The sequence below is a fragment of the Pituophis catenifer genome, unplaced genomic scaffold, assembly GCF_029215685.1.
Source record: "Pituophis catenifer annectens isolate HBS135680 unplaced genomic scaffold, rPitCat1.0.hap2 SCAF_3, whole genome shotgun sequence".
NCBI lineage: Eukaryota > Metazoa > Chordata > Lepidosauria > Squamata > Colubridae > Pituophis > Pituophis catenifer.
The window spans coordinates 132792435-132811544 of NW_027256883.1; the positions used below are offsets into that span (position 1 = coordinate 132792435).

The 19110-nt window shown below is 37.7% G+C and overlaps 1 protein-coding gene across 2 annotated transcripts in view; it reads right to left on the reverse strand.

Annotated features, from left to right (window-relative positions):
- Window positions 1–1443: 1443 nt before the first annotated feature.
- PLPPR5 (phospholipid phosphatase related 5) overlaps window positions 1444–19110 on the reverse strand; it is a 90253-nt gene continuing 72586 nt past the window's right edge. The window contains exons 4-7 of one of the 2 annotated variants that reach the window (XM_070939376.1): window positions 8354–8530; window positions 7121–7252; window positions 6322–6324; window positions 1444–1476 (exon numbers count right to left, since the gene is read on the reverse strand). In XM_070939376.1, coding sequence (XP_070795477.1) covers window positions 1444–1476; window positions 6322–6324; window positions 7121–7252; window positions 8354–8530 — 345 coding nt within the window. The remainder of the gene's footprint in view (window positions 1477–6321; window positions 6325–7120; window positions 7253–8353; window positions 8531–19110) is intronic. The other variant, XM_070939375.1, reaches the window with a different exon arrangement.

Sequence of the window (19110 nt, forward strand, 5' to 3'; positions counted from 1 at the left end):
CATTCATGTCAATAAAGGAGGGAACTAATGTTCCATAGGACACCTGTTTGCAACTATTATAGTAAAAGTGATAACTGCACCATGACCAGATTTAAGGTGGATCATAGCATTGGAACATTTTTAGGTGGAGATGGGAGTTAGGAAGTGGAAGAAACGAATGGAAGCAAACGTATCAAGAGACAGTGTTCAAATATTGAGAATTTAGACTATTAAAACTGCTCCTCAAAAAGCACACATTATTTGAGGCCAATGGGATGAGATCACTGTACATGATCTGTGACTTATTCTTGTCCCTTAATCTAATTGTACCTACTGCAGAGTAGAGGTTATAGAGATATCCTGCGTAAATGCAAACGAAGAAATATTGCACAATTCTGCTTCATCTGCTGGTGAAAGAGGAAGACTTGGTTACAAGATAGCAATATCTGTCATTCATTTCACCCGCTGCCCTTCCGTTTGCTCTGTGATTTTTTATTCTCTGAGGTTTAAAAAATCGTGGGGCGGGGGGGGTGATTGCTGGTTCAGCACTAAGCAGGAGTGGGGAGTGGTATCCTCTGCCCCTATTGGGAACAAAGAATATTCTAATTATTTCTTCCAATATGTAAAGGACAGAATCAAAGGCTTTAAAACTACTGTGACAAGTGTGTTTTCTAAGTCCCGTAATCTTTAGCTACTATCCATAAAAAGCAATAATGGTATGTTATGAATGAGTAGGTATATGAATATGCTGGCAACAAGTTTGGAGTTATAAACCTTTAGTTAGTGTTTGATAGTAAAAGAATAATCTACCCCAATGTCTACATGTTCTCATTTCTAATCCTAACAACAGGGTACATTGAAGACATTTGAAGAACTACAAAATCAACTATTCAACCACATGAAGTCAGGAAAATATCGAAATAAATAATTTGTTTTAAAATAACAATAGAATACTTATTAGAGTATAAATGGCATTTTTTTCTTCAAAAACAGAAGCACCAGTCTTAAGAAATGTGGTATGAGAAATATATAATAGGAAGTGCCAGTGGCATCTGAGTTCTGGATAAGATTCTTTTAGAAAAGTGTACACTGAAATCGGTTTAAATGGGAGTTAAGTGTCATGCTGAATTTTAAAGACCAGATCTCCTTGGAATACAGTCTAATACTTACATGACCAAGTTAGGAAATAAATATGCCGGAACAGGGGGAATGGTATGTTTATATGACATGCTGAGGTTCACTCTTCCCCACCCAATCCCTAAATGGTACAATGCTTTTGGTTGGAGTTGGAAAATATTCTTAATTCAGGCATATTCTTCCTAGGCTGCTGTAAATTTTAATGCTGTTAGATCAGATTCTAAGACCAAATCAGTTTTTCTTTAATATTGAAATTGTTTCAGTCATTACGAGTGAACTGTGAAAAGAGATGATGTCCAATGTAGCGAGTAGACATCCCTTTCTCCATCATGTGACTTCTGCAAAGGCTGTGAGGTGGTTCTACAAAAGTGAAAAGAACAAAGAATGGAAGTCATTCATCTGTAAAGATGAGAGGTGCATTTTCCCACCTGTAGATCCCATAGTTTAGACTTTAGTAGCACTTCAGAGATTCAACCCTACATATCTCAAGAAAATCTAAAATGCTTTGCAAAATATTCCACACACGTTAAAAGGAGAATTATAACCCAGTTTATCATTACTTTTCCATAATACTCAATTAAGTTACCACTCTTAAATGACTGAGTTCTTCAAACACTTAAACTGAAGCCAAATTTTACAATTATTTTATAATAAGTAACTACAATATAATTTTTAAGACAAACATGGCAAAATCTGGTAAATCAAATTGTCACTACTATTTTCATTCTGCATTTCTTGTTGTTTTTTAAAAAAGTTTCGTAACACTTGAAAGTGGTATAACATGAAACAAGAGAAACTTAAATGAAAATTGTATTTACTATACAGCAGAATGCAAGAATGTCCTCTTTCATTAATTAACATTTCTTCTTTTTTCAAGCTAGTATTTTGCACAGAACTACTGGGAGATTCAAGGACTCTATTTTTAAGTCAGCCATTCTTCATTCCAGAGCTGTAACAGGTAGAACTCCAGTTGTACTACAAAGCCAATGACAAATGTGGGCAGGAATTAGAGAACTGTAACAGATGTCTCTATGTAGGGCACAAGGTAGAGCTTGTTGGAGTCCTCTGAAAATGAAACCTTCAACAAAGCCTTTTGATCTAGCACTCAGTCAGAGTAGACACACTAAAACCCATGCAAAAAAACCAAACCCAAGTTATATTATCAAATTCTTCTATGAACGTTTGTTGGCACGAGCATTCAGCATTAATTCACAGCAATGTTGTGTTTGGTTCTGTGAACAGCAATTCACAAGTTTATATTTTTGTAACATCAGAGGCAGTTACTAGTAAGAGCGACAGAAGAAAAAAAAAACATGCACAGCATGGCAATAGTTATTTCCAACCAATATATCACACTGGAGGAGAGCAAACTGGAAGAGCTCAAACTATAAAACATCACAATTAAAAAACGAAATATATTAAAACTGAACCTTAAGTGCTGGTTTCCATTTTTAAAAACAGAGACCACCCTTACTTAGCAATATGCCAAATAATGATTCTTGCTATTTTAAATAGCATTCCACTCATGTAAAGTACATTTTGGCAACATAGGTAGTTTATAACATAAATCTTCAGTAATGCACAAGTCACTAATCATTTTGAGTAGGGACAAGAATACAGAATTACAAGATATAATGACCTTGTTTTCCTAATCAGTCTGTGCATTTCATTACAATGCAAGTATTAAACTGCATTTGATCGCACGTATCCTCTCAGTTTTTAAAATATTTTTCTCCCGTCTTTGCAGGAGATAAAATACGAGCATAAAATAAAAATGCAGTTTCACAAACTTTTGCTTCTCAGAGAGACCTCTGCCTGCACTGAAGGTTCAGATACGCCGCTTGCAAGACAGCGTTTAAACACACCAGTGTGCTTATTTGCACACATAACTTTATTGCCTTATATGAAGATGTTCAAACTGGTCCATTCCTGTTACCCAGGAGAATAGCCTAAAAAGCTGGGCTTTAAAAGAGTATTCCTGCAAAGGTTCTTCTTCACTTCCATTAGCATCTGGGCTCTGCAATATGTACAATAATGGCATCGCTTGAATCATGTTTGGACAGCTTTCATTTTTCTTCATCTTCATCTTCCCAGCAGGTAACACAGAAGGAGGAGGGTTTTGTTTTTAGTATTAACTTAAATAAAACGTATGTATGTATAGGCTACTCTCTGGGGGTCAGTAATGAAGGCGGGCAGAAATATTTGACAAGAGTAGCAGTTCAAGAGATATGCAACACAATTATCCTATACTTGGCCTGTAAATCATTTATGTGATTATGGCAGGGGTGGGCAACTGTGGCCCTTTTACAACCTGTGGACTTCAACTCCCAGAATTCCTGAGACAGCCAAGCTGGCTCAGGAATTCTGGGAGTTGAAGTCCACAGGTCATAAAGGGGCCATATTTGCCCACCCCTGGACTATGGGGATGTTGTGATGGTTTTGAATGCAAGGACTGGTCATAAATATTTTTTTTCCAGTACTGCAAATGATACTAAACAAATGGTCATAAGTCAAAGACTACTAGTGTACTGTATAGTGAGTGCAGTGTAGTGTAATATAGCATAGTATAGAATGTTGACAATATTGGGTAACCTCTGGAGCAGGGGTGTCAAACCCAATCGCATTGTGGGCCATATAGTGACGTATAGGGATGTTTTTTGCCCTTGCAGAGCTGGGGTGGGTGTGGCCTGCGCAGGCCGTATCCGGCCCATGGACTGCCATTTTGACATTCTCTATAGCAGCAGTGTCAAACTTGCAGCCCACTAGCCGGATGTGTCATGTGCTGGCCACACCCACCCCGGTTTAGTGAAGGGGGGAAAAGTCACGATACATCATGTGATGACAATGTGACATCGCGAGCTTGACACCCATGTTCTAGATAGATCCTTGTAATTTATTTATCTAATGAAGTGGTTAACGTGACATGCTCACCAAGCACACGGTATTGATTGCATTTGCCTGGGTAGTGCTCACAGAATGCCTCCATAGCAATAGCTTATATACCACTGCATAGTGCTTTACAGCACTCTCTGAGCAGTTTACAGAGTCAGTATATTATCCCCAACAACTGGGTCTTCATTTTTCCAACCTTGGAAGGATGGAAGGCTGAGTCAACCTTGAGCCCTGTCAGAATCGAACTCCAGGTTGTGGGCAGAGTTAGCCTGCAATGCTGCATTCTAACCATGGCGCCCCCAAGGGCTCTCCTATAATATTTTTCTCTGTATGGCAACAAGCTACACTGCTATTAAATTGTGTTCCTCACAGGCACATGGAACATGCAGTCATTGGGAACTGGATTAGAATACAGTCTTTCCTGTATGCTTTGACTGAACATGTTTATGTTTAATAATTAAGATCTAGCTATTTGTGTCCCAAGTATTTTCTTTCCATTTTCCACATATATAGCTTTATCTGATTTTAGCTCCAACAAACCTGGGCATCTACACTATGACCAAATACACACAAGTAGACACTTTCACCTTATTTAGGCTGAAAAGGGTAAGTTGGTATTTATCTCTTCCATACTAAAAAGTTATGATCTGTTCATATTGCCAGCTAGGCAGAGTTACAGCATTGACATAAACTACATCACCAAGGGTGTAAAATGAATTTGTAGACATTAGAAATAGAATGTAGATGAGATATTCTGCTGCTCCCATGCTCCTCTGCAGGTTTACAGCTTTTTCCCTGCTTGGCTTTGACGTTTGAAATCAAAACAGTGCGGTGGTTGAGAAATAAAATTAGGATTGAAAAAAACCAATTTTGAATCCAATCAGCCATAGAAGCTCACCGATTAATTTGATTCATCGTCTATCTCTCAGTCTAGCCTACATTAAGGATTTATTGTAGGAAAAATTTGGAGGAGCAAGTTACATGTTACATGTACCACTTTTTGAGATCCTAGGAGAAACGTGAGATAGCAACCTAAGAAGTAATAATAAAAAACAGCAACAACCGAATTGTATGGGCTTGGATTCTGGATAAAGTGTCTAATGTAATGATGCCTAAGTAGGGAAGGCAGACTATGAATTGTTTCCTCTTATTCATGCATTTTTTTAAATTGAACATTTAGCTGCCCCACAATGTTAATTTGGGCAAACAAAAGCCTTTATTTTGACATCTCAGAGGAAGCTAACAGAACGGATTACACAAAAGATACACCCATCAACCAGATGCTTGCTTGAACAAATGAGATGGTGAAACAGGTTGATTTTTGAGATGGAACTGAATAGAATAAAGACTTTTGTAACATGTCACACTCTGCTGTAACTGCCATGGTTTTCAATTAAACCAAATTGAGGGAGTTACCCTAAGTAGAAAAAGAAAATCAAGAAACAAAAACTCTAACATCCCAGCCCTATACTATTTATTTATCTATTTCCCACCTTATTTATTATTTAGTTAGTTAGTTAGATAGTAAACATACCTAATATCTTTCTTCCTTTTATTTTCCCCGCTGCAACAACCTTGTGAGGTGAGTTGGGCTGAGAGAGGGTGATTGGTCCAAAATCATCCAGCAAGTTTGTCATGCTTAAGGTGGGATTAGAACACACAACCTCCTGATTTCTAGCCTGGTGCCTTAACCACTAGACCCGTGATGGCGACTCTATGGCATGTGTGTCTGAAGTGGCACACGGAGCCATGTCACCTGGCACACACAACATTGCCCGTTCCTCTTCCAGGTTTCTGGCATGCATGCACACATGACGATTAGCTGGCCTTGGTGCGTGCAGCAGTGCCAGAAACCGGAAGAGCTGGTTTTCCGTTTTCTGGCGTGAGAAGGGGCGTTGGTCCTACCTGAGACGCTCCTTCTCATTGTGTGGAGACAGCAGCCAGTGTGGGTAGCACTTGCCCAATCAGCTGAAGGACTGAGTCAGCCAATAACATTAAAGCCCGCCCTTGCTGCCGGGCAGGTCCAGCTTTTGGCGAAGGACTATAATGGCAGACTCGGCGTGTGGGTAGGCAGAAAGGAAAGACTTAAAAGGAAGGAAACCAATAACCGGACCAGACAGGCAAAGGAAGGGTCTGGCTGCTGTCTCCACACAACAAGAAGGAGCGTCTCAGATAGGACCAACGCCCCTTCTCACGCGAGAAAACGGAAGAATGGAGAAAACGGAGAATGCGCGCCAGCCAGCTGATCGGCGTGTGTGCATGCGCGGCAGTAGCTGGAAGATTTGCTGGCCAGAAGTACCTTATCAGAAGGACTTGCTGACCTGAAGTACCTTATCCATCACGCGCATACCCCCTGGGTAGCTCCTCTTCCTGGTCGCACACATTAAGTGCTCCCTTTTTGGCACTTGGTGCCCCCTCCGCACACTCCCTTTTCGGCACTCGGTGCCAAAAAGGTTCGCCATCACTGCACTAGGCCAATCAAGCTCAATTTATACAGAAGCAATGTCACACATACATGGCAAGATAGTCACATCCACTGTATAACAAGCACTCAAGTCTGCCAAACTGCCAGGGGTATTTGGGGTAAAAACAAAATGCATATTAGAGTTCAAAGCAATCACTAATTTTATGCAAATAGCCTCCTGCAAACACTGCTCAAACAGAAGCCTTCTACTAAATGTCATTTGAACAATCAGGTGCATATAAAAAGTGCATTTGTAATTGGAGTCTTTTATACAGCCACAAAACCATCACTGGGCAACTGATGTATCCCTTGAACTGAGACGTTTGGATACAATAAAGAATTTTAATGTAAGTTATTAAATTAATTAACTGAAGAGAATGTTTCAGTCCCCTCTTCATGATATTGTGAGAGGAAGAAGGCTGCCTCTTGTGATAAGGTGTGATTTAACAGCACAGTATAAAATTAGCCTTTTTTCTTTTATACTGCATTTTCTACATGGCCTCCTACAATCCTTGAGAAGATACAAAAGGGTTCCTAGTCTTCAATCAACCATAATTTATGAGGTGGACTTGAAGATTCACTTCTCTTACAAAAATTAAGCAAGGCAACCATTCTACCTCAGGTTCGCCACAAAACTTATCAATTCACAAGAGACCTTACCTTTACTACAGAATGTTCTACCCGAGGGATGCTGATCATAGACATTTGTCCCAGATTGTCCATGTGCGACTGCTCGTGTTCTGGTTGCCTACCTCTAAAATTATTAACCACACATATCACCTAGAAAGAGAAGAAAGTTCTTAGATACTATGACAGCATTATGATACCTGAGTCTTGATAGAAATACCATTACAATTAAAACTGTACGATTCCCAAAATATATCCATCCCCCAAAAGTTATAATTTAATGCACTATGACTTCATGTAATTATTAATCCAGTACAGTTAGTCCTCGACTTACAACCGTTCATTTGGAGACAGTTCAGTTACAACAACACTGAAAAAAGTGACTTATGACCGTTTTTCACACATATGACAGTTGTAGCATTCCATGGTCACATGATCTTTGCAACCTTCTAACAAGCAAAGTCAATGGGGAAGCCAGATTCACTTAAACAACGGTGTTACTAATTTAACAATTGCAGTGATTCACTTAACAAGTGTGGAGAAAAAAGGCGTAAAATGAGACAAAACTCACTTAACAAATTTTTCACTTCGCAACATATATTTTAGGCTCCATTGTGGTTGTAAATTGAGGACGACATATATTTTAGGCTCCTTTGTGGTTGCATAGTGAGAGGAGAATTTGCCGTGTTATTCCTGGGCTTAAACAATATTTTCAAATAATTAGGTGATATTTCCAAACTAATATAATTGCAGAGGGTGCAGCTTCATAGAATGGGAACTTAAAAATTGAACATCTTTAAATTAAAATAGAAACTTGAGCCGAGTGTAAGAGCCGAAACTGGATGAGGCTGGAATCCTGGATTCTCAAGCCTGAGAAAGTCATTTTATAAACAAGGGACGGATAATCTTGGAAAGAAGCAACTCAGTGACTATAGACTCAAAAATGCAGGAGAAAGAAGCCATGTCCACATGGAAATAATAATGATAGCAATAAAAAGAGCTCTTTAAAAATTACTCTCTGCGTAGAACAGTCTAACGGTAAAAAGCTCATATGATTACTTTAGCTGGGTAGGGTAATAAACAGTTGTATTTATCGAAATACAGCATATGATTTTACATACTTCTTTAATCAGGCAGAGTTATAAATGCTTGCCATTCATACAAATAGCCTGTATCCTGACAGATTAATGAAATGATGGATCCTAAAAACAGTCAGACATATAACAGGTAGAAAAATGCGTAGCTTATACATACCAAAAACACAGCTATTGAAATACCGACTAGAAATCCTGCTATCACATCTGACCAGTGATTTCGATATTCTGCTACTCTGTTGATACCAGTAAGAAATGCCATACACATTATGCTCAAGCAAAGTACTGGTTTTGCCAGCCTGGTTCCTCTGGCCTTTATTGTGTGGGTGATGTACATCTAGGAACAAAAAATAAATAAAAAAAGGTAACAAAAACAAATGCAACCCAATATCCATCGTTTTTCATCCAGTTATTGAGGAATTTGAATACCTGTCCCACTTTTGAAGAGTAATGATTTTTTTTAAAAAAATCATATAAATTAACATTTATGCCTGGAATCGAAATAAGTTATTGATTTATTTACTGGATTTCTATCCTGCTTTTGGACCAAAATCAATTGCAACTCCGAAAATTACGTCTTTTTGCCCCCTTGTCCCCTGGTTGAGACTGGTGGTAAATATTAATACAGAAACAGATACAATCCATGATTGAGTGAGAACCAGATATGGGTACTCCTCAGCTTACAACCACAATTGAGCCCAAAATTTCTGTTGATCAGCAAAAAAGTTGTTAACTGAGTTTTGCCCCGTTTTATGAACTTTCTTGCCACAGTTGTTAAGTGAATCACTGTAGTTGTTATTAAGCTAGTTGTTAAGTGAATCTGGTTTCCCTGTTGACTTTGCTGGTCAGAATGTTACACAAGGTGATCACATGACCTTGGGACACTGCAACCCTCATAAATACATGGTGGCTGCCAAGCATCCAAATTTTGATAATGTAACCACAGGGATGCGGCAACAGTCGTAAGTGTGAAAAACAGTTCTGAGTCACTTTTTTCACTGCTGTTTTTTTTAACTTTGAACTAAATGAATGGTTATAAGTCAAGGACCACCTGTATGGTTATCACATTCCTCATTTGTGTTAAGACGCCTCTCTCTTCCCACAATGCATTTAGTGGCATAGTTCTCAGTGCATAGAGATTAAGAGTTATGGCTATCTGGGCCAGGGGTGAAATGCTCCCAGTTCGGACCGGATCACTTGATCCGGTAGCGATGGCGGCGGGTGGTTCGGAGAACCAGTAGCAAAAATCCCTGCGGCCTCCCCCATGCCCAGCTGAGCCGAACGATCATCAGAGGCTTTTTTTTTTTAACTGTTAAAAGCATATTTTCTACAACCTCTTCGGACGAAAAAATGCTTTTAAAACTAAAAGTAAAAAAAAAAAGGCTCTGATGATCGCGTGGCTCAGCTGGGATCGTCAGAGGCTTTTCAAAGCATTTTTTTCTGCAACCTCTTGGCCGAAAAGGTGGTAAAAAAAATGCTTTGAAAAGTCTCTGACGATCCCAGCTGAGTATTTTTTAAAAAGCCTCTCTGACGATCCCAGCTGAGTTGCCTGATCGGCAGTGGCTTTTCAAAGCATTAGAAAAAATGCTTTGAAAAGTTAAAAAAAAAAAGTTGGCCACACCCACCCAGTCACATTACCCCCCTCGCCCCAACCAAGCCATGCCCACAGAACCGGTAGTAACAAATTTTACATTTCACCCCTGATCTGGGCTCATTTATGTACCTAACACCACACATAGAATTTTCTTGAATAATTTGACCACATAAATTAACAAGCAATTCTGAAAATAACAAGAAAAACTAATCCTGCTTTTATATCTAATACACTGAGGCACGTTTAGTAATACTGGAGAAGAAAGACACTTTTTTACTTGCATTTTCGTGTACACTCAAGTGCAATTAACATTAGGCAACCATGTTGCATGCAGAGAAGTGCGATTGAAATTGTTCAGTTAATTAAAAATATTTATGCTGGCTAAATATCTTGCAAGACATAGTCTAGCTAGCAATCTTGTCAGAGTTTATGGCCATCATCCAACATTGTTGCACTTTAAAGTGAAATGAAGAGATTGAGTGCTCAGAATTCCATTAAATTAGAACTTACTTTTTTCTTTACTGTTTGGCAAAATGTGTTCACTCTAGGCAAGAATTAAAAATAAATAGCAAAGTACTATGAGGTACAGATTGGTGGTTTGCTGTTTCCGGTCACCAGATGAAACATACAAAACTTTTTTTTCTTGACTTTGATGATTTTTTTATGCCCAGAGATCCCTAATTCATTCTAATCAAAATCCAGTGAAAGACACTAGTTTTATACATGATGAATTGAAAACAAGCTGTAGATGCATTGCAGATGTCTTTAGTAACAATATTTATATCACATGTAAAAGCTAACATGGAACAGAAATAAAGAAATATCAATTAAATTAAAATATACACAATGCAGAAGTATTTTTTTTAAAAAAAACCTAGGCAACACTAATTAAGGAAATAATGTAATACCAAATAGATAACTACCTCATAATTAAAAGAATAAACTTGATATGTAAAACGCACTAACAGCATATACTAGTTAAATCAGGTAAAATTAAGTAATATGCAAGCCAGATGTATTAATGCTGGTTTAAGAAAATGTCCAGACTGAGATCCTTGCAAGATATTCAGTTCAGATCACAAACTACCACGTTTTTCCTTTGAACAAATCCCTTCTTCTATTCCCTTCATGTGCACAAAAGCAATGGCCAATATTTTTCCTTTTGGGACATACACACTTTAAACACACATACAAAGTTAAGTTATATTAAGAAAGTTAAAATACCAAAGGTAGAAGGCTCTTCCCCTCTAGATCCCAAACAACTACAGGGCTGTCCTGTCCCAAAGATGCCTTTTTCAAGAGGCAACTGGACTTCCTTGTTTCCTTTGAAGATGTTTTGCTTTTCATCCAAGAAGCTTCTTCAGTTCTGACTGGATGGTGGAGAATGGAAGGCTTTATATTCCTGGCAGAGAGCTGGTCATTTGCATTCTTTTAGAGAGTCACTGAGGCCACTTGAAGGTTTATCTGTGTCCTCAGAATCACCTGAATAATGCAAATGGGTGTGGAGCCTTCTTTGAACTGCTGAAAGGACTGTGTTGTAGACTGGAGATACACAATGTTGTATCCCTCTCCCTTTGTTGAGAGAGGGCTGTTCAGTTTTGACCTAGATGGTCTCTTTGACCCCTCTTTCAAACTAGTGGTCCTCTCTGTCCAAAATGTGGACTTTGCTGTTACTCAAAAGAGTGGCCTTTGTCTTTTTAAATGCAGATGGACTGTTGAATCTTGTCCTTATGGATTTGTTCTCCTAAGGCACAACTACAGGGCTATTTCAAAGATAAGGATGAAAGCCTTCTATATATCAAGCCATTGAAAAATTGGCGAAATGATGGAATTGCACTATTAGAAAAAAAAATGAAGCAAGCACACTCAAAAGGAGGCCACTTGGGGAAAAAAAACAGTAATTGAAAAACAAAACAAGTTCCTGCTAAGTTTCAAATGAGCCATACTTGGGTTATTAAAGCCAAAGGCCTATATGGATTATGCCATTCTTCTACTCAGGATAAAAGGGAGCTGTAAGGCTGGCTTGGCTGAGGAGGCAATCCTTCCTCTGCATACCGGCACATGATTTGCTGAAGTTATGTGCAGCAAACTGGAAGTGCTCTAATCCAAATGGATGGGAGCATTCAAGCCAATGTAGGGAGAGAAAGTATAGCAGGGAAATGTGTGTGTTTGGGTGTGGGGGGGGGGGGGTTGCGTTCAAAATGAGTGAAAAATCAATAGAAGGTGACATCCATTTCTGCCCTCCAGAAATGGTTGCCCACCAGGTTTGGGGAATAAGAGGTACATCCAGATCTCTTAAGAACTGTAATTTGAATCAAGGTTTTCCGGTGGCATGACTGACAGCACTCTTAATACTGTATACTCCTGAAATTACAGCTACTCACTAGTAAACCAAATAGCAAACTTGATGTATCAACAGAGGCACATTAATGTTCTTTTCAGGCCTGATTCTTTTTTCCTAGTTTGCTTGAGAAAAAAGTAATGTTGTTAGACCCAGTGCTTAGACTACAGGTGTCAAACTCGATCGCGTCACCTGAGCCATACTTGGGTTATTAAAGCCAAAGGCCTATGGATTATGACGTATTGTGACTTTTTTTGCCTTTGCGGAGCTGGGGTGGCCGTGGCCTGCGCATGACACATCCAGCCCGTGGGCCGCCAGTTTGGCAGGCTTGGCTGAGAGTAACTTATTATTGCTTGCTATGCAAAATACTCACAGCTATGCTGGAAACTTCTTTAACATTTTTATCTTTATTGTAAGGCTGCTTTAAACATATTCATGAGAAAGAGAGGGAGACCGATAATGGTAATTAATGTTAAAATCCCAGGCCCTTGTAGGCGCAGGACACCTAATCATTCTGCTTATAGCATTTCTGCTAAAAAAAAAAAGGGAGGGAGAAAGAAAGAAACATTAGGTGTATCTTGTCTGAAAATGCTGAAGCTCACCACCTGCTTGTGAAATAACGCTTTTTATGAACAGCAAGCTATCAAAAATAATTCTGCCTAAAATTGCCAGAATAAATCAGTGGTTAAAAAAAGACTGCATGCTAAATCACACCCTTCCGTCTTTCTCCCCTCATTTGGAAGGCAACGTGATTTTCACTTCACAGCTCTTCTTTCATCTTTTCTGTTCAAATTGCGGCAGACACTCTACTCTGCCATGTTAGGTTAGAATACTGATGAGTTAAGAAGGAATTCAGCTTCAACGCGGTTCTCATCTCCACGAATACCGAATTCTGAGATACTAATAAATTCTCAAACTATGTTAGAGATGGATTGTTCAAGGGCTGAATTTAAGACTACTCCATGATGTAAGTAGCTAGCTATACCAGCCATAAGATTCACTGTGGTATCTTGTAGCAAAGTAAACAAGTGTGAAAATAAAATTTGTTTTTAAACGTTTTATGCATAAAGATGACACCCTTAGCTAATACATGTTCTCAGTTGCTCAGGAATTATTGTCCATGCCTTAAAATATAGCAGGCAGGAACAAACGAATCTGGGCTTGGCACTCAATGACCTCTCTAATAGAAGTAATGGAGAAATAATTGCCAGCCAATACAAAAAAAAGCAACATCCTGTGAAAATGTATTTTCCAGCCGCTGACTATCCACAGTTGTCTGATGCTTTTTACACTTACAAAGGCTTATTTTCTCACTACTAAATTCTATTCTAGGGCTTGCTACAGAGCAGCATGCAGTAGACTGGACTGCAATCTGCAGAAAACAACCTGTAAATATTTGCTTATCCCACAGTCAAACTGTTTTTTAGCTTTGTCACAATTAAAAAACCTATTTCTATACAACTAATAAACAGTTCATCCAAAGTTATAAATGGAAAGTTATAAATGGAAAGATAAGTCACTTTGGTTTTATGTCTACTCTAATTTATTCAACTCTCAAAAGTCTGTGTATTTCTTATCTAATGCTTCTTATTTAATTTAATTTAATTTAATTTATGGTTGCATATGTTTGTTCTAAGCACAATTCATTTGTGATCTATGTGATCATAGTTAATACTGTATAAATCTTCCTTTCTCTTTCTTTCCTTTTGGTTCAATCAATTCTTGGAGACTGTTTTGATTAGTCCCTGCAGTTTTCTTGGCAAGGTTTTTCAGAAGTGGTTTGCCATTGGCATCTTCCTAGGGCTGAGAAAAAATGGCTGGCCCAAGGTCACTCAGCTGATTTGTGTCTCCTAGCCTGATACCTTAACACTACAGTAAACTGGCTTTATTTTTTATATTTTATCAAATAGTTGATTGCTGTAATCTAAGTAAATTTTTTGTCAATGTCCAGTACCTCCCACCATCAGTTATGCTAACTGCAATGGTCAGTATTTCCAGTTTGGCAGCAATTTTTCCCCACTCTGGATTGGATGGACCAAATTTCTTTTTCAGAAAAAATGATTGTGGTTATGAACCTCCTCTAAGTTTATAGGTTTTTAGCTAGAAGAATAATCCATCTTGTTTATTGTGGCACAGCAACTAGTAATTGTTTTTAGATCAAAAAGGTAAATCTAGGCTAAATATGAGATGTGCTGATTCTGCCTAAAATTGCTAGAATAAATCAGTGGTTAAATGATGGTTAAATGATGCACTGTGGTTAAATGATGGTTAAATGATGCACTATGACTAAATGATGCACTGAACAAAACACTGGAGCATGAAGATGCCTGAAGACTTCAGCTAGTTAACTGGGCTCCATTACAGAAGACTTCCTTCCATTGTGTTTAATTTTCTCTCTCTCTCCCAAATCTGGATTATATCAACAGACTTATTCTCAGGGGTTTGTGCAGTTTTTGTTTTTCTCGCATGACAAAAAAAAGATGCTTTGGTTATTGTCTCTTTTAAAAATGTCTTTAAATCATGAGCTTCACGTAGGGGAAGGAGTGGCAGAACCTGGGGGCAGAGTTAAAAGAGGGATTACCTTAGAATTCTTAAGAAGCCACAAGCAGACCATATCCAACTGCCCTCCCTTTTGAATTCCATTAATCCTGAACTAACTACAAGCAAGTGCCAACTGTTACTTGAGAAGATTCCTGTGCATAGGCATTTAGCAATAAATCAGTTTGTTTATAAATCAGACCAGACCTTTCGTGCCTGATAGTTCACCATTTATGCTGATAACTCCGAAAGCACAAATCCATTCCACCCTTATTTTCACAGAAAGAATCCATTGTTCTTTTTATGTGCACTTTTTTTATATACAAATTTCCCAAAGGGACAAATGGTTGAAAGCACTTTTGATGTCAACTCTCTCTCCAAACGTACAAAGATTTAAACAGATCAAAACGAAGTTCTCTGTGATCTGGACATCTGGTTCATCATTTGAGAAAAGACGCTGATCTTTTTAAAATTTGATTCTGATGTGTAGGCTACAGAGGCTGGAAAAAATGATAAAAATAGTAATGTGCCATCTCAAGAGACTTCAGAAAATCGTAACTATTTTCAAAAATGAAATTCAATGCAATCTCATAGTAAAAATGTGCATCACAAACTCAGGGGAGATTTGTTTTTACATATGACTTTGGCAACAGGAATTGAGGATATTATTTTAAATTATGGCACACTCAGATAAGAAGCTCGATTAGTAAGCAAAACGTACTTTTGATCACCATGTTCACAAAATCTAATTTAATGGATATCTTGCAATTTCATGATTTCAAAAAACAGCTATTTTGTTCTTAGATTTGCTACATACTGGCAGTCACATCCTGATATGTAACCTAACAGAAAGTGAGAAAAGTTTAGGCACGTAATATAGTTCTACCTGTCTCGTATGTTTATTTTATATTTTGCAATATTTTTTCAGCTAGTCAAAGTAATCACCTCAGTGTTTTTCCAGATTAATTGTGGAACATAGATTAATTGTGGACCGTAATTATACATGATTTAATTGCGGTCATTTTCATAATATTGAACATCTTATATTGGACTGGTTAAAACTTGAACTCTCAAATTTTACCTTATATATAGACAAATGGTTGTATGCTTATTTTCAAGAATGCACTCTAAACTGTATATAAAAACTGTATATAAAAAGAAATGAGAAAAAAGTGCAAAGAAAAAGAAAAAATATAAAGAAATTATTTCCCCCTTCATCAAGACAAGTATAAATAATTTCTATAACTTATCATTTTCTTTAAAAATACAATTAAAAGTATCTATTCTTCTCATACCTGATCTCTTATCTATAAAAAATATTTAAAACCTCATCATTAGAATCTAAGAAAAAATAATTAACAGCTATCAAAAATAGCATGTTAAGAATCTTAATCTTTAATCCCTCCAAATAATGTCCCACAAATCGATTTATCAATTTTTTTGGTTTCCTCTCAGAAACTTTCACAAATTTACCACCAATCAGAAATAACAACTATATTTTTATCATAATCAAATATCATTTTTCCTTTCCTTTTAACACCACAGCCTTCTCTAAAAATACAAGGGAAAAAAACATCTCTTTCCCATATCTTATCTATAGTCAAATTTTTAAAGCCTTGTCATTCAGTCCTGGTTGAGAAAAACCCATTAGGAGCTACTTTAAAAATTAAAGTAATCTTGATTAAATAACTCAACTTCTTTTGTTTTAAAAAAATCTTGTGTTTATTCCCTTAAAACAGTGTCCCAAAGCTGTAATGTTTGGCTGGTGACCTGGGAAAGGGATAGAGAGCCTGATTGCCAGTGGCCCTTTCGGGGAAAGTGCTACACTTACATGGATTTTTTTTTTTTAATTTGATTTATATGCCGCCCTTCTCCAGAGACTCAGGGCGGCTTACAGTGCGTTAAGCAATAGCCTTCATACTTTTGTATATTTTATACAAAGTCAGCTTATTGCCCCCACAAACTGGTTCCTCAATTTACCTACCTTAGGTAGATTGATTGAATTGAATATTTTATTTGGACAAGTGTGATTAGACACACAAGGAATTTGTCTCCAGAGCAGAAGCTCTTAGTGTACATGTAAAGCAACAGAACGATAATCATCATCATTATAATAATACCAATAAGAGGGGGCAATAAAGAAGATAATAAGATGCATAAATAATAATGTAACAACCATCATATAGGGGTAAATTACACACAGACATTGGACAGCATTGTGAGAATTTTTGCTGAGGATTGAAGAAAATATCACCTGGCGTGGCAAAATTTGTTGTTCTGAAGGTTCTTTTTTTTTCCAATAATTTTTATTAAACAGTTTAAAAAAAACAACAACAGATATTTACATCTTCTTCTTTTCAACATCTTCGCATCAGTAATCCATATTTATACATTTTCTCTTTTTTATCTTAATATATCTTTATACATATATGTCTAGTATATCATATATATATACCGCTATAATATATTCTCTTAATCTAAATATTTTATTTACATTTAACATAATTAGGTACCTAATTTCTTTTCCACAATTTTTATTTCTTCCCATTTGTTTCCATATTCCTCCATCTAATTTAACCATTGTTTAGTTTTCTTTTGTCCCCCCGCTTTTTTCCCCCTCCTTTCTCCTCCAACCCTTTATATACCATTTCTCCCAGACTAAGTAATATTCTGTCTCATCTTGTTGTTCTGAAGGTTCTTAATATCCCAAAACAGTTCACAAACAATTTCCTGAAGTGATTAAAAGAGGAAGTGGGTGAACCCAATGTCCATTTGAAGGCTTTGAACTACAGTTTGGGCGAAGTTGACTTTCCCCTGTCTTCCAGAGCAATAAAATCTGCAAGAGACTGCTGTTTTACAATTTCTTCATGGGGATCCTCTGGACTACCAGTCCTCTCCTTTGGCCAGAGAGGAATTTTGAGGCACTGATTCATTCACTAGCCTCTTGTTCCACCACAGTCACTGGCTCCGCCATTGCTTCCCCAAAAGAGCCAGATCTTCAAGGCTTTTCAAAAAGGAGGCAAAGTTGGGGCCATCCAGATAGTAGGGGGAAGCTGTTCCAAAGGACAGGCATGATGACAGAGAAGACAGCACTTCCTAGACCCAATGTCACAAACAGAATCTCACATCCAGTTACCAGTGAGGCAGTGGCTCTGAAAACCACAGGATTCTCTAGAGCACAGGTGTCAAACTCGCAGTGTCACATCATCACGTGACATTTCATGATGTTTTTCCCTTTGCGGACCTGGGGTGGGTGCGTGACACATCCGCCCCATGGGCCACCAGTTTGACACCCCTGTTCTAGAGAGATAATAGTAGCTAAATGACACAATTGGTTGAAACTGATCCATTCACCCCAGAGGAGTATGATCACACACATATTTTCCATTCATCCTCAACTGGGATAGACTCTCATGGTTTTGAAGAATTCAACAGTGTTGCTGTGTGGTTTCCATTCTGATTTCGCTAACACACTTTACTGTAGTAAGTGGAATCTTAGGGAATAGTCATCATCTGGAAATCCATTAAAGAATCTATTTTGTGATTCCAGGTGGTGCTTTCTTTCAATTTTTAATTTTCATTTTGTTAATTCATAATAGCTTGTTCTACACACAGCACACAGGAGAGGCTGCACCAATTTTCACAGAATAAACTTATACAGAGTGAATTTGGTGGCTACGAGCTAGCCATATTTACTGAAATAGTATTGATTTACTGAAAATCAAAGGAATTTCCAAATGTGAATCATATATTAAAAATTACTTAGTAATGTACTCAGAACATATGAAGATGGTAAAGTTAAATTTATCCAAATCTGTGATATCTTGTAATTCTAATTTTTTTGGTGGGAGGGGAAGAGGAAAAAGTCTTAGCAACTTCTATTTTAGTTTCATATGCTAGCTGTGATATATATATATTCACCTTGATTTAGGGCACGGGTGTCAAACTCGCCACATCACATTGCCGTCACATGATGTTTCGCAACATTTTCCCCATTTGCGGAGCTGGGGTGGGCGTGGCCTGTGCAGGACGCATCCAGCCTGCGGGCCGTTAGTTTGACACCCCTGATTTAGGGAATACTAAAAATATTGACACATTCTAATTTTCACTTAGATGTTTCAACTACCACCATATTATGTTAACTGGAATGTCCTGACCAAGACATGTTCACTTTTGATTTTTATCAAGATGTAATGAGCAAAGCCTAAGGCCTTGTTGGGGAGCTCCTAGGAGACAAGCATCTCTAGGACCTTTCCTCAGAATTCAGTAAATATTCCAAACTATCTTTTTTTTTTTTTTAATTTGATTTAAATGCCGCCCTTCTCCGGAGACTCAGGGAGGCTTACAATGCATTAAGCAATAGCCTTCATACTTTTGTATATTTATACAAAGTCAGCTTATTGCCCCCACAAACTGGGTCCTCATTTAACCTACCTTAGAAAGG